Raw genomic sequence first — 15518 nt, 5'->3', positions numbered from 1 at the left:
TGAAACTGCAATTTGATCCATACATAAATTTGATCCTGTATAAATTAAATATACAAATTATAGATGTTTCAATTAGAACTGCAGTATTTATCATTTCAACAGCTATGTGAAATGTACACTTAGTTCTCCAGGAACAAAATATACAGTGAATACTACAAGCCTAGGACCTTCCTTTGCTGTTACTTCTGGTGGGTTACATGTGTTCAAGCAGTTTCTAAAAATGAGGTGGTGGATTTCTAAAGTGGGAGAATGGACCGTATCACCAGACTGCATGTACAGTAAGTAGCATTCAATGTTTTTAATGCTTCCTTGCATTTAAAAACAAAAACTAACAAACTTCTTATTGCAGGTAGAAAACTTAGCAGAGATTTCCTTTAAAAAATTATCTGGGGTAACATTTAAAAATGACACCTCCTCCAAGCATTCTGAAATAGTATAATTCCTGTTGCCACCTCACAATGCTGTTCTGTTGCAGGTATATGCTACACCAGGCTTCCTCAACCTTGGTCCTCCAGATGTTTTTGGCCTACAACTCCCATGATCCCTAGCTTGCAGGACCAGTGGTCAGGGATGATGGGAATTGTCGTCTCAAAGCATCTGGAAGGCCGAGGTTGAGGAAGCCTGTGCTACACTTAAGTAAGTCCTGGAGAATCTGTTAAAATTGAAAGTTTTCCATTTTTGAACCTTAAGAAAGATGCTATGTGCAGAAGAATTAAACTCCAATGTGATTATTATTTTCTTCAGTACAGTAAAAGTGATAACGCATTATGATGAAAGCTGCTTGCTTCTTTTTCTTCTGGCCTGTATTAACCACTGCGATACAATGCTTACATTGCTCTACCACTTATTTCTGTCATTCACATTTCCATTTTGCAGATAGTGACTTTTCCAAAGCTAAACAGTGATTTACTGGCTGAACAGGTACTTTTTGAACTCAAACGCTGGTCTGTACTGGAGTATGTTGAAGTCTGAAATGCTGGTGCCTTTCCTTATGAAAGCTGCCATTCTTTTATAGCAGTCCTGATTTTCTGCAGATGTCAGTGTAGTCAATATTTTTGGTGCCTAGGGCACAACATTGGTTTTTCTCCTGGAGTAGCAGGAGAAGCACACACCATTTAACATTCAGAAACATAAATATTCTTAATCAGTTCTGTGGAAAATTGGGAGGTATACCTCTTGCAAATTGAGTTAATAATGCATCTTAGCATCTTGCTCTCCTTTTAGCCAAGTGCTTTTTGAGCAATTGTGATGCTTTGTGGGTAGCTATAGTGTGAGCTGTGTGTTACTTTGCAATATACTAGTGTGCCCTATTGGCACATAGTTTGGTAATCCCCAATACTATACGCCAGAATATATGTATGACTAGCTCTCCAGATAATGCTGTTTATGGATCTACCCCAGTATTGTTGACTCTGACTTGCAACATCTCTTTAAGGTCTCAGGCAGAGGTCTTTCTCATCTGATCCTTTAACTAGAAATTTTGGTGATTGAACCTGGAACCTTCTGCATGCAAAGCAGATGCACTGCTACTAAACTATAGTCCCTTTTAAGACAGTCTTGATTGCAGCCAGAATAAGTTATGCCTTTTGTACATCATGGCTGTAGCAGTCTGGGGGTCTATCAGTTCTTGCTGGTCTGGCAGAATTCAGCTGGCATAACTGGCAGGGCCTTCTCATGGGAGAAATGCTACACACATACTGTTTCACTGGAAATATTATTGGCCAACTTGGAATGACAGCCTGGTTCTTTGGTAGAAAATGGAGTATTTTACCAAAGTAAGCTTTGCTTTTTTGGAAACTATTACATTGATATTCTATTGCACTGCTTGGTTTGGTTGATTAATGCCGAAAAGATTCAGTTCTTAATGTAAGAATTATCATCTTGTGTACCACAAACTCCATTAAAGTTCTTTATCAAACTCAAGGTGTCTTCATTCTCTGAATTTTAATAAAATTTCACAGGTATAGATAGAAATTGATGTTAAGGCTTCTTTGTTACTTGAAACCCCCATTACTATGTGCAAAGACTCTGTCATTACAAACTGTTAGGTTCTTATTGCAAAGGTTATTGGAGGGAGGGTCGCAGAGCTCCTCAGCACATCACTCTCATATTGACAAACACAGGAGCAAGAATGCCCAAATGGGGGTAATGTCTTTTATGTTGGGCTATGTGTGCTCATGTGTTAATTAAGTCATTCACAAGGTGAGCAGAAGAGAGAGGTGTGACTTCCTTGCATTTAGGTGTGCTGCAAACTAAAAGGGGCACAGTAAGAAGCACATCTGAGCTGAGTGTATGCAGTTATCTGCCCACTAGTGGTGCTAAATTGCTAAGCTTAAAAGTTCCCCAAAATGTGATTTGGCTTAGAGCTATTCTCAATGATGGCAAAGCCTGTAACACAGGATCCATGTTCCTCTGGTGCTGTGCACTTGTGACGCATGCAGCTGCCCTCCTACTTGGCTTATACCTCTAGCCTAACGGGGAGTGGTTGGAATGCAGTTACACAGCATATTTGTAGCCTACAGGCGCTTCAGTTTCCCCTTTTAATGGTCTTACCTCCAGTATGTATAGAAGTCCTCATAACCACGTAGTTCCTATTTGGCATAGCACTGGAGAAGTACTGAATCACAATCCTTGCGTCAATCAGGTTGCTTCAAGTTGCACAAGCTCTTTCTGCAGGTAGCATTCATTACCATTCTTTAAAAAAAAAAATATTCCTTGTCAGTATTCAGCAAGCAAGAGTACTAAAATAAAAATCAGTAAAAATAACAATGCAGAGCCAATGTAAACCTGTTACACTGAGGTAGTCTGCAAAGGCGGCAAGATGTGTTGATCATTACCTTAGATGGCTTTAATATGGGATTAGATAAATTCATGGAGGAGAGATCTACTATTCAGTCTTGGACTTGAGCTCACCAGGTTGTGATTTCAAACATCACCAAATTATATGAAAAAAAGCAGCTCATGAAATCAGTCCTAAAATTGAAGGTTTTTTGTTGAGAACCCAGATATAAGCAAGTCCTCTGTGCTACCCTGCTTCCCAGTAGGCAGCTGTTTGGCATACACAAAAGTGGCAACTCGTGACATCGCCCTTTTTCTCTCGATCATAAATCACACTCCACACACCCATGAGCTTTGTTTCCAGAAGGTGTAAACACAAGAAAAAGAGAAAATTGCTTTAGGTATTCATTCCATGCCATATATAAATCATCACTGCTTGGCTCCAACAGAGAAAGGGTGGACCGAGGGTTCATGTGCAATATGAAAACACCCTTTGCCTAGATAAATCCCAGTGTGGCACAGCTATGTTCGGGAGGGGGGAGGGGGGAGAAAACCAATTAAATTAAACTTCCAGGAGAGGGAGCCTCATGGCAGATTGATTTTCTCTCATCTGCGGTAGACTGATGAGAGATAACTCTGCTGAGTACTAGCCAGATACATTTCTGACTGTGAACTCACTTTGTAAGACTGGGATCTGGGTTTTGTGGCGTGGGAACGCAACAGCCATGCATCGATCCCAGTCCCTCAGACCTTGGAAAGTGGTGCAGAGCTGACTTGAGGAGGGCAGCATGCCCCCCCCAAATGCATCCAGGGCAATCATTCCAGAAGCCCCCCCAACATGCTACCCCCCTGGTTATGTGTTTTAGGGGTAAAAGAGACCAAGAGGTCAGAAAGACCAACCCCCTGCTGCAAAGCAGGACCATTCACATACTGATTCCCAGCACATTATCCCAACTACACTGAGGTACAACCACAAAGCAGGTGCAATATAGAAAAAATGTGTCTGCAAATTTGCAGCTCCTGATCTGATAATTCTTCAGTTCGTTCCTCAGAACAAACAGCAGGGCCAGCCCAATACATTTGGGCACCTGAGATGAACCACAAAATGGCGCCCCCTTCCCTGCCAGGGAATAAAGGGTGATTGAAGTTCTACAACAGAATCTGCTACCTGAGGAATTCACCTCACCTTCCCTCACAGGTGGGCCAGCCCTTGTGGCTAGAACTAACTAAAATATTGAGAGAGATTAAATGGTCTGAGAAAGAAACAGGACAGAATAATACTGTAAACATGTACATGACAAGGGAATTCATTTTCAAGTTTCTCAGCAAAGGAAGCAAACAGAATCTTGGAACTAAGCAGGAGGCAAGTTACATGTGCTCCACCTATTCTGTCAACAACTAGAAAAGAGAGGGGAAACACAATATGGACTCTGGGAAGTGTTGTTTATGGCACTCAAGCAGAAATTATGGAACCTCCAAATGTATTTAGGATTGGCGGTGAATATATGTTATTCACTAGATATTCTAAATAGATATGAAGAAATGATACTAATACAGTGGTACCTCTGGTTAAGAACTTAATTCATTCCAGAGGTCCATTCTTAACCTGAAACTGTTCTTAACCTGAGGTACCACTTTAGCTAATGGGGCCTCCCGCTGCCGCCACGCCACCACCGTGCGCTTTCTGTTCTCATTCTGAGGAAAAGTTCTTAACCCAAGGTACTATTTCTGGGTTAGCGGAGTCTGTAACCTGAGGTACCACTGTATTAGGGCTCTTGCACACTGCTCCAGACCTGAATACATCACTTGAAGTAAATTTGCAGCTTCTGATCTGATTCTTTACCTCCACTGGTTGTGTGGAGGGGGCATTATATAAAAGGTCAAGTGGAGAGATAGATGGGGCCCCAGATATATTGAACAAAGAACTGTGGTGGAGTCAGAGAAAGGTAGCAGGGGGGCGGGGGAGAGAAGTCTAGAGCCCCACAGCAGAATGAGGGCCCCCAAACATAACAGGGCCTACTTATCATGAAAGGCCCTTCCAGACCGTTGCTTTATTGTGGGTGCATTCTGCTACATGTTGGTGACACAATAGTAATGGATCTGCAACACTTCCCCAGTCCTACCATATAATTACTGTCCAGGTGAGCTTTCATGCAAGAAAAGCGTGGCAAAAATAAACCATAATATTTGTGGTATAAAAAGCCACAAGGTTTTAGCAGAAAGATATGGGACATGCACTGACTGGAAATGAAGCAGTGTGACCACCTCAAAATTTTTGCAGGCATAAGTAGTATTGAAAATGGGATTATGTATGAGCACCTGGATAGCATGAGGAGCACAAGTCATGAATGTGTGATAAAAAGTATGGATGAAAGGGTCCAAAGTCTGTGAATAATACACTTATCTGAAGAGCCCCCATCCTCAATCAGACCATTAAGTCCAGAGTTTAAAATTACCTCATTGACCCGCTGAGGGGGCAATGGCTGCTGTTCCCCAGCTGGCTGTGACTCATGCTCGCTAGGCACATGGCTTGTATTAAGGAGAATCAGAGTGGGGGGGATAGAGGGCTGTAGCTAATGCTAGGAATTCAGTCATGTCTTATTAATTTCAGTGGGCCTACTCTGAGAAGCACTAGTACTGAATACAGCCTGGAGTGATTGGTGCCTACCCACTTTGAACGTACTTGCCAATATTGGATAATGTGTGACTTGCAGGTGGGGTCTGGGCAGCCAAACCTGCTTGGTGAGTCCCCAGGCCTGACTCACTGAGTGACGAAACAGGTGGAGCCCTGGACTGTCTAGCAGCCAGCCCTCACGCCTGGTCAGTGCTGAAGCAAGCCAAGCCCTGGCAGCACCATGGCCCTGAGTGTCAGCGTCAAGAGGGTCACCCACCTGCCAGGGACAGGGGAGCGGCAGGTGCAACTGAATTTCCGAGGTGCGGAGCATGGGGAGGCGCGGGGAAGGAAGTCGGGATGAGGTGGGAAGGAAAGGAAATGCATCCCAGGTTTGGGGAAGGGGGGGAAAGAACTGGTAGCCCAGGAATCTGTTTGCTTTAGCCTGATGAAAATGCATCAGGGGGCCAAGATGCAGGTGTGTGGGACTCTGTGCATTGTGTAGAGGTACCACTGCCTTTCCTTTTCAGTTATATGAACATGTCTGTTATGTGAGCTGTGGTCCTGCTTGTTCTGTCATGGAATCTGCTTGTTCATATAACCTTGAAGAAAGTTCTGAAACCGAGGAACTCTTCATACATGATACATTTAAAAAACAACAACACAGATAGCACTCTCTTTTTTGAAAGTGCCTGCATCTGTGTGTACAACATCACATGTAACAAACATACTGGTCTCTGTCTGTTTCACTGCAAGAGTGTGCTATGGGAACTGGCCCCCAATTCAGGGCTTCCCTCAACTGTAATATGTGGTGAAATAGCCATGTGTATGTAAAATACACAGGACTGTATATGCACATATTTAATTTCTTACAAGGATGTACTAAGCTGTGTAGAAAAATTGTTGTGGGAAGCAGCTCTCTTTAAGAGAAAAAGAAAACCTTTCTCCTCAGTCACACAGACACCCTCAAAAGAAACACCTCTTAAATCTTATAACCACTTAGGAGCAAATATTCATCCCCAGTCCTATTTTTCTAGAAAAAGAGGTGCCGGAACTAACCATGAACACTTCCCTTGTTCTCTTATAATGACAATGGTGCCCACCTGAGAGGTGCCAGAACTGAGTTCTGGTGAATTCCATCTACTGTATTTTTTGCACCATAACACTCACTCTTTTCCTCCTAAAAAGTAAGGGGAAATGTCTGTGCGTGTTATGGAGGAAATGCCTACAGGTGGCATGCCTACGGATTTTCCTCCTCTAAAAACTACGTGCGTGTTATGGTCGGGTGCGTGTTATAGAGCGAAAAATACGGTATTTTTTTTTAAAAATCTAAATTAGCTTTAAAAAAAGGCCTCTTCGTTCCTCATTTATGTACACATTACTAGTAACAAGATGTGGAGGCAGAATTCAGATTGTCCAATCACCTGAATGGACAATATTTTGTACTGGAGATAGGACAGCAAAAAAATATATATAGAAACCCATTCTGCAGTGTTAATCTTAATTGGAGGTTAATTTAATGGAGGTCAGCAAGATATAGGAATTATCAAAAGATCCCACTTTTCCTAGAATATTACTTCTTGTGCAGGAAAAACCTAATGTATGAAGTAACATTCATCTCCAAGTAACTATGCTCTGGCTATAAGGGTTCTTTTAGATCTTTTAGGCAATGCTTCCAGTTATTTGAATTACCCACCTCAGAAACATTTTCACTTCTCTGTCCAAGGAGGGATTTCTTTCTCTTGTAGCTTTTTTTGTCAGTCAGTCATTTCCTCTTTGGTCTCTATTTAAGTCCAGCAACTCACCAGTAGTTGTTGACTCAGTAGCTGATAACAGCCTAGTATCCTTTGTGTACATTCCATTCCATTCCACTGCAATGAAATATTTGCTAAAGGAAAGAGGTGTTCCCATCTGCTTGTTAAAAAGTGGCAGTGAATTATCAGGTCATGTCTTAGTTAAGGTGATAATCCATGTGCTAAGCTTTGTTTCCTTTGAACAACCAAGAAACCCAGATAGGTGAACAGTTTTTTCCTTTAAATTAAAACAAAAAATTATGATAATTTCATCTAGCAACCTGTCTCCCTCCCCTGTGTCACACTCTCTATAATCCCAGAAATCCTTGTGCCCTGGTTCCCCCTTATTTAGAGCATTCATGTCATACAACAACTTCTAATAATATGCAGAGGCTTCCTCTCCGCATATCCAGGGATAATTCCTCTTATGCTAAAAGAAAGTTATCTGTGTATGTTAAGTTGTGGGCGAACATATCAGACGACACAGCAATTCTTCCAAAGGAGCTCTTTATTTGTAAGCTGGAACAGAACTAACTGAGGAACTCAGTCAGCCTGCTTATATAGAGCTCCAGAACAATGTAACTGTTGCCATTTTCTAAAACTATCCAATCACTGAATGTCACTTTCGATCCTTCATTTGCATACAAACTATCCAATCACTGAACGTCACTTTTGATCCTTCATTTGCATAACTATCTACAGTATCCCCCTGCTGGCCCAGGGTGAGAACTTCAGTACATAACAGTGTACAAAAGTCCAGTATGACAGTGAATTAAAAGCTCACACCACCGAATGCAAGCTAGAGTTTTGCTTTCAGTTCTGGGGAAAGCTTCTAAAGTCACCATTATTTAGTCTTCCTCCTTGCATGTATTCTACCACGGCTGGGGGGGCAGAAACTTAGAACATTTTGTTATCTATACAGTAATGAGGGTACTAACAGTACCGGTAATTAGAATGCTTGACTTAGATCAGGAATACCCAGCTTCAAATCCCCATTCAGCCACAAAGCTTCATGGGTGATACTGGGCCAGACACATACTCTCAGCCCCGGAACCCATCACAGCATTGTTGTGTGGATAAAATGCAAGGGGGCATACACAATGGCAAGGATAACGTTTCTGTTTCTTTTAAGTAACAACAGTGGGATGATGAAGTCTGAGACATCACCTGTGCATATCCCTTCAGACAACTGGTTTCCAAAACACTCTTTAGATAGCAATTGGCTTTAGGTGTGCTATTGTGATTAAGTCTGGTATATACCTCAAAAAGACACAGGTGGCTTTATCAAAGGTGTCAGTGCTCTGAGTTCTCCCTGCACAGCAGCATGGGAAGTCCTATCAGGGAGGCCTTACCAGGTAACTCAAGTGCAAGGCAAAGGGTGACCAGGAATGTTTTCTGAGGTGTGGTGCTTTTCTAGGCAAAATGGATCTCTGTTTTCTAAACACATGCTAGTAGCAGCATGCTAAGGCTAGAGAGAAGCTTCTGTTAGTATCAGATTCATTGAAGTACAACACTCATTGTTCCTGACTGTTGGTCAGTCATACTACCTGGGGCTGATGGGAGCTGGAGTCGAACAAGATCTGGAGGGCCAGAGGTTCCTCATCCCTGCCATAGGCATCTGGGTCGGCTGTTGTGAGAACGGGTTCACCACTATTCTAGAATGACAAACTCTGCATTTTGTTCTAAGGTTTTACTCAGAAGACAAAGAAGATACACTGCGGCCAGGAAGTAGTCTTTGGAGAGGTAAGGAAGCATTCCATTGTGCTCAAAGAGGATTGAGTTTTCAGTTATGACACATTAGCATATGCTCCCAAAGTGTTTGTGGACAAGCGCCTTCACACTTGACATGTCTACCACAGCAAAATAGTGTCTCCAGGCTGATGTATAGTGTGAAGCAGCATGATCTGGCTGAAGGCATGCTTGTGCTCTTAGCCACCGAATCTCATTCTGCCCCACAGTCTACTTTTATTAAATCATAGTGTTATAATTTCCCCAGTATATTAAGTTAGGTTATTAAGCAATAAGAGAAAGTGATGACAAGCCTTCTCTCACCATTGTTTAATGTGTGAAGTTCTGTGACTCAAAAGATGTGATGACTGCCTTACTCTCATGTGTTCTTTTAAGATACCCCATACCTTGGTACCCATCTAACTATATATGACAGCCCTCACCATCCTCCAGATGTTTCGGATGACTTGCCTCAACAACATGGCTGGGGCTGGTGGGAGTTATAGTCCAAAATATCTGGAGGGCACCAGGTTGGTGAAGGCTGATATATGCCATGAAGAACTGGGGAAGTGGGCTCTTCAGGAGCTGCAGGAGCCCACCATGAATTCTGCTGCTCATCTTTTCTTTTTAGCTTTTTCGCTGGCCACACTATGGAAAGCTGATTATGGAAGAGATGCTGATTGTTAAAGTTTACAACTGCAGTAAGGTATTCAGTAATAGGTAAGTTCATATTTATTTCAAGCGGGTGACTATGAGGCACTAGCTAGATTTAGGCTTAGGGCAACAAGCCTGGCTGATGTCACCAATGTATGTGTCCATTTCACAAATTTCACAGAAATCAACACATGCCTCCATTGGGAAGGTCTTGTTGCTGTACTTTGCCTCAGGCAAATTGTGTTCTTTATGACTTTATGACCTTCCAGTGGACTCTGGATGGCACAACTGGGTTAAGTGGATTTAAAATATATGCCCTTGGCTTAAATATCAACAGAATCAAATTTTGGTGATTTGGATGCAGGAGTATTGCGAGTTGTCTAAATCAGAGCTCAACTGAAGCAGATGGTGGGTTCTAAACTGACCCGATGAATCCCTAATCCATATCCACCCTCTTCTTTGCCTACAGCCAAATACTCATGCTTTGACACATACAGGCAGCCACCCCAGAGAGGTCAAATGTCAATATGGGATCACATTTTGTGAAGTCACCAGGGTGTGGGAGGTGCAATGGCAGGTACATAAGTGGACATTGTTGAGAAACATTGCCACTGAACAATTGCAAGGCAATCAAGTTGTGCGAGCATTAGAGCTGGTTAAGATTGCAAACACTACTCCTTTGCTTGTACAAATGGCAACCATTTTGAGCAGGGGTTCTGTTCCTTGCCCTCCCTCCCCATGCATCAACAGAGCATGCATAAGCCTGCCCTGCCCCATAACAGCCCATAACGCCCCACCCACTGCACCCTATTCTGCCTCCCATTCTGCCCTCTTCCAGGACAAAAGGACCCAGAGGTCAATGGTCACGTGTCAATTGGATGCATGTAAAATGGCCGCTGCCTGAATTCAACACCCACCAGTGCACGGCAAAAGGTGCATTCCTAGGGGGTCCATTATAAGCAGGGGAGAAGAAGGGCTCACGTGGTAGTCTAACCTTTCTCCTGTCCCAGTACTTCAACTCAGACACCTTTAAACATTCCAAAACAGCAAGAGAAACATGGGAGGAGGTGGTAAAGGGACTGGAGAAGCAGTGGCACAGGTGCAGGAGACTCAAGTGCTTTTAACCTGTCAAAGATATATCCATGATCTCTTGGCTGGTACCTGGGTACCCTAACGGTCATATGTGTATACATGCCTGCCTGCACACAAAGATATGTAGTCTTCCTCAGTCTTTTCAATGGGTGGAATAGGAATAGTCAGATGTTGCTGGACTGCTGAGCTCCACATCCCTGATTCCCTGACTATTGGTCATGCTGGATGGGGTTGATGTCCAATAGCATCTGGAGGGTACCGCACTGGCTACCCATGATGCAGAATTACCAGCTCACACCGATATGTTTCTATTCATGTCTCATCATCCCCCAGCATACTTTAGTACTCTGTTTCAACATTGCTTATTCTTTCATTGTAGATTACTTGGTTCCTTAGTTATAAGCCTTCAGCACTTAGTAACATCTGGACGACTAAACATCAGAGAGGCTCTGGTTGACAAAAACCACAGCATCACAGGTGTAAGTAGTTTGACTATCATCAGAATACTGGGATACTTGCATGGGTGTAGCCAAGGGTGGGGCTGGGGGGGCAACTGCACACCCCCCAGTTCAAGTAAAACAATAGAAATACTTAACTAACTGACCAATCACATCAGTTCTGCCCCCTAACAAAAGTTCTGCCCCCCCCCAACAAAAATCCTGGCTATGCCCAGGGACACTTGAAAAGCACCAGTGAGCTGGCTTTTGAGTGCCACAGCTAACTTGACAAAGCACTTAATACGTGTTAGGCTCCTATTTCCTCGAAAGAGATCCTACATGAGTTATGGAAGATTCTTTCTGCAGACATCTTCCATTGCTAACATGCTTAGATTTTGGTTTGGGGCATGCACAAAAAATGGTCCATTTATTATATGTTTAATACCGCCATTCCTCCAAAGAGCTCAGAACAGCATACATGGTCCCTACCTCACAACTGTCCTGCGAGGTGGGTTAGGCTGAGATACTAGGCCTCCACTTAATTTAGCTCACTGTTATTTTTTACTTACTTTTGTATGTGCATTTACTATATTCTCTTCTGTTTTAAAATATTCTTACATATTTCATGCATGCATTTATCCATACCCAATACTTGTTTTATGGGGGGGATGCAGGGGGGTGCATACTCCTAAATATTTTGTGAATCTTTGTACTTTTGTCCATTTACTGTATTTATTTTTCCTTATTTGATCTGTAAAATGGTGTTTTTCTTGAATCAAAATGAGAGTACCCCTAAACATTTTTTTAAAGAAAAAAACACTGTCCATACCAATTTACATCCTGTATTTCAGGGCAAAAAAACCTCCCCAAGCCAGCTGCCTTATAACAGTTGTGGTCTTCCTATGGTTCGCCTTTCCCATATAGATATATATTGAACTAGATCTGCGATACCAGCCTCCTGATGGAGCCGCAGGAACATGGGCTGAAGAAGATTTTGTCTATCAGATGAAAGACAGGTACTGGATATAATGTGAGAAGAAAATTACACTGGGCAGAAGGTAGGACTAGGCAGAAGTGTCCTTCCACTCAGGAAACCTAGCTCAGTCAGCCTCCTCCCAGTTACCAAACAGGTGGGCAGGATCCCTACCAACAGCTGGCAGAATCCCAAAATGGGTGTTCCAAGGGCTGAGAAAGGCTAGAGCTGGACTGAGCTTGCCTGGGAGCCAGTTTATAGCCGGAAAGATGGCATCCACTTTGATCAACCTCCCCATATTTGCTGAAACCAGCAGGGTTAGAAATGTGGGAGTGGTTCCACTGCTCCACAAAGTCCCACCAGTGGGAGGGGGGAGTTTAGATTATACCCTTAGTTTTAAAGCACAGACTTAGATGTCTGCTATTCAATCGGCATTCCTACAGGTATGTCTCCACGTACTCTCCCCTGTTAGGAGATTTCAAAGCATTTCTACAACAAGCACAGAAATGTAAGATCAGCAAAGATAAGATTTCAGCACATACAGGGCTCATGCAAGTGCAAATTGAATGACTAGCCCCAGGCAATGTGGGTTTTGAGGCATGAAAGAGAAATTGTCACAGTTAAGCATATTATTCATAATGTTGCTTTGGAAGTAATTGCACCATAACTGGCCTCTCTCAACCACTAATCTGAGGGGTTCTGATTGCCATCAGAATCACTCTGTTGGTATGAAATGTTAGGCCAAGAGAGACTGCAACCCATTAAGAAGATTCACCAGTCAGTGCAGCCAACATTGATATCATTCACTCACTCAGGTTTTCCAGAGAGTGGAGACAAAACAATTGCATTCCAGGGTTTTCACTGTTGACATCCTTTCTTTTTAAATATCTTGTTTATGACACCCCTGTCCCAACTGGGAAATAGACTAGAGCAACAGTTTAAACTGTGTGTGTACTCATAGTCATTATTCAGCTTCTAGTTAACTGCAGAAATTTAAACCCTCAGCAGGGATAAAGGGCCCTATTGTGGAAATAACCCAAGAAAGGTTAAATTGGATAGAGAGCTATTTTCTGCAGTCGGTGCATGCTTGTCATTATTCCTTTTCTCCCCCTGTTTAATATAGCTCAGAGGTTATAATCCGCAACCCTGGATTTGAGGAGCTGGAGTAAGTGTCCTATTCCATTTTATAACCTGATATTCTGAGTTACTCGATCAAATACAAAAGCTTTTATGCACTGGTTCAAAACCACAAGTTGGGGCAGTGGCGCAGCGTGGGGGGCTGGGAGGGGGCCGTTGCCCTGGGTGCATTTTTTGAGGGGGCACAACCACTATAGTTCCCTTATGGAATGAAGCCGTGCCCAGGCTGGCCTTCGGGGCTGGGGCATGGGGCATGGGCGGTAGCTGCTCCACTCCCAAGTCAGGCCTGACCCAGGGGCGAAAGCGTCGGAGAGGTGGTGGCGCTGCCCCTCTCAGATGCTGCCATCACACACAGCTTGGAAGCATCAGAGAGGCGCTGCCACTGCCCATCTCCAACACTGTGATGATCCGGCACGGGAGAGAGTCAGGCGCTTCCGGCAGGCTCCAGTGGGTGAGTTTTGCGTTTCCCACCCACCCTTGGTGCGCACCCCCCCTCTGCATGCCCGCCCGCACGCCCTGCCAGCAATCAGGGATGGAAAGCCCTTGAGTTGGGGCATTGCACTTGCATTGTGAGTCAACTTGGGGCACTACAACAGGATAGCACTGGGAGATCAACACTGCAAAGTTGGTGACTTACCATATTTGCTAGATGCAGTGTAGCAATGCCAAGCATAGTTGTGATATGACACATAGTGGGCAAAGAGTGCTTGCAATGGGCCTGTGATGGAATACACAAGCAACAGAAGGACCCACAATATGAAATATTTTACTCCAGAAACTCAAAGTTATAGTATGTTTTGTGTCTGTACAACTTTGCATGTTTCATTGTGTTGTTTCAACACTGGGTTGATTTAAATTGCTTTTATATTCTGTATGCTGTTTTTAGTTGGTTTGTGTTTCTTTTGTTTTGTTTCACTGGAAAGCAGGGGGTGGGAAACTCCAGGTCTAGCCATAGTTAAGCATTATTATGTCTTATAAATCGAGAGGAAAAGAAGGCATCCTTAAACCTCTGACACTGTAATAATTGATTAAAATTGATTAACTTGGAGTGGATTGTGTTGTTGTTATTGATGATGATGATGATAAAAATAAATAAAAAGGGAAGAAATAGATGCTCAGTTTTGGTCATGTTGAATGATATAGATAAGATTTTTTTAAAGCTTCAGAGGCTGATAACTGTGATGCTGTAGGAACTGCATATATCTTGTGCTTCTTAAAGTTCCCTTTGCATGTAGCATGAGCTTGTGTTTGTTGCAGCCCTGATGAGGTGAAGCGAGCTGCTGATCTGGATAGGAAGGCTGCAGTACTTGGCAGGAAACTTGTCAAAGGCTTGGAGACTGATGATGATGAGGATGATTATTATGATGTGTCTGACATGGAGTTCTCCGGCATTGTCTTCACTCCTGTCAAGAGGTACTTTTCTGAAAGCACTTTAACACAAAAGGGTCTGTCTTCATGTTCCTAGCTAGCTTGGCACGTCATCACATAGCTACCGTACTTGATATCCCTTCAAAAAAGGAACCTGGTGTTAAGCAAAGTGTACCTTTCAGAACAGTGTGTATGTGCTATATGAGGGTCTTTCATCATTTATCAACAGGAACAGCATATTTCATAGTTGGAAGGAACCCCAAGGAGCATCTAGAATACCACTAAAAAAATTGGAATAAGTGATTATTACAGATAATCACTTATTCCAAATTCTTAATTGTCTGCATATTATTACAGATTCTTAATTGTCTGCATAAACCTGATTAGTATTATTTACTAAATTTGTACACTGCTTTTCATCCGAAGATTACAAGGTGGTTCATAACATAAAAATACAAATGATGGCACAGAAATGTTCAAAAGTTAAAGCGGAAAGCGCTTGCTGAATTTCTGTTGAGAGAGCGATGACAATAAAAAGCATTTGATTAAATTTTGAAGTCAACATTTCGTTTTCTTCTATTATGCTTCCCTTTTAATAAAATAAAATAATGGTTTACAGAGAATGGCATTGATGAAGTGTTTAATCAGTGTTTTCTTTCCATTGCAGCCGTTCTCGGGTCTTTTCCAAATGGGACTTGTATGCAACTCCTAGACCACAGAACTTCCAGGTACTATACTTTCCAGTCTTCTTGTGTAAACTATTTAAGGCAGTGGCTCTCAAACTTTTAAAAATATATGTATATATATATCTAGGCTACACTTTCAGAATAAAAATATGCTCATACCACATCAAATTTTGTATTGGCAAGAAATACATTGGAAAACAAAAAGAAACAACTCCTAGCACTGCTTGATTTATAAGATAGAACACAACTATTTTACAATAT

At 42.6% G+C, this 15518-nt stretch overlaps 1 protein-coding gene across 4 annotated transcripts in view; it reads left to right on the top strand.

The window, feature by feature from the left end:
* The window catches only part of LOC310764228 (fer-1-like protein 4), a 114057-nt gene that overhangs the window by 56056 nt on the left and 42483 nt on the right, over positions 1 to 15518 (top strand). The window contains exons 1-9 of one of the 4 annotated variants that reach the window (XM_083617672.1): positions 4195 to 4497; positions 5493 to 5712; positions 8870 to 8925; positions 9542 to 9630; positions 11036 to 11135; positions 12018 to 12109; positions 13190 to 13231; positions 14461 to 14616; positions 15239 to 15299. In XM_083617672.1, coding sequence (XP_083473798.1) covers positions 5634 to 5712; positions 8870 to 8925; positions 9542 to 9630; positions 11036 to 11135; positions 12018 to 12109; positions 13190 to 13231; positions 14461 to 14616; positions 15239 to 15299 — 675 coding nt within the window. In that variant the 5' untranslated portion in view covers positions 4195 to 4497; positions 5493 to 5633. Of the gene's footprint in view, positions 1 to 649; positions 3977 to 4194; positions 4498 to 4572; positions 4725 to 5492; positions 5713 to 8869; positions 8926 to 9541; positions 9631 to 11035; positions 11136 to 12017; positions 12110 to 13189; positions 13232 to 14460; positions 14617 to 15238; positions 15300 to 15518 lie in introns of those variants that run through there. The other 3 variants (XM_083617671.1, XM_083617670.1, XM_083617673.1) reach the window with 3 other exon arrangements.

This window comes from Podarcis filfolensis (assembly GCF_964270895.1).
Source record: "Podarcis filfolensis genome assembly, chromosome: 6".
In the NCBI taxonomy this organism is placed as follows: domain Eukaryota; kingdom Metazoa; phylum Chordata; class Lepidosauria; order Squamata; family Lacertidae; genus Podarcis; species Podarcis filfolensis.
The sequence above is the reverse complement of the archived record's forward strand: the minus strand, read 5'-3'. Positions and strand labels throughout refer to the sequence as shown.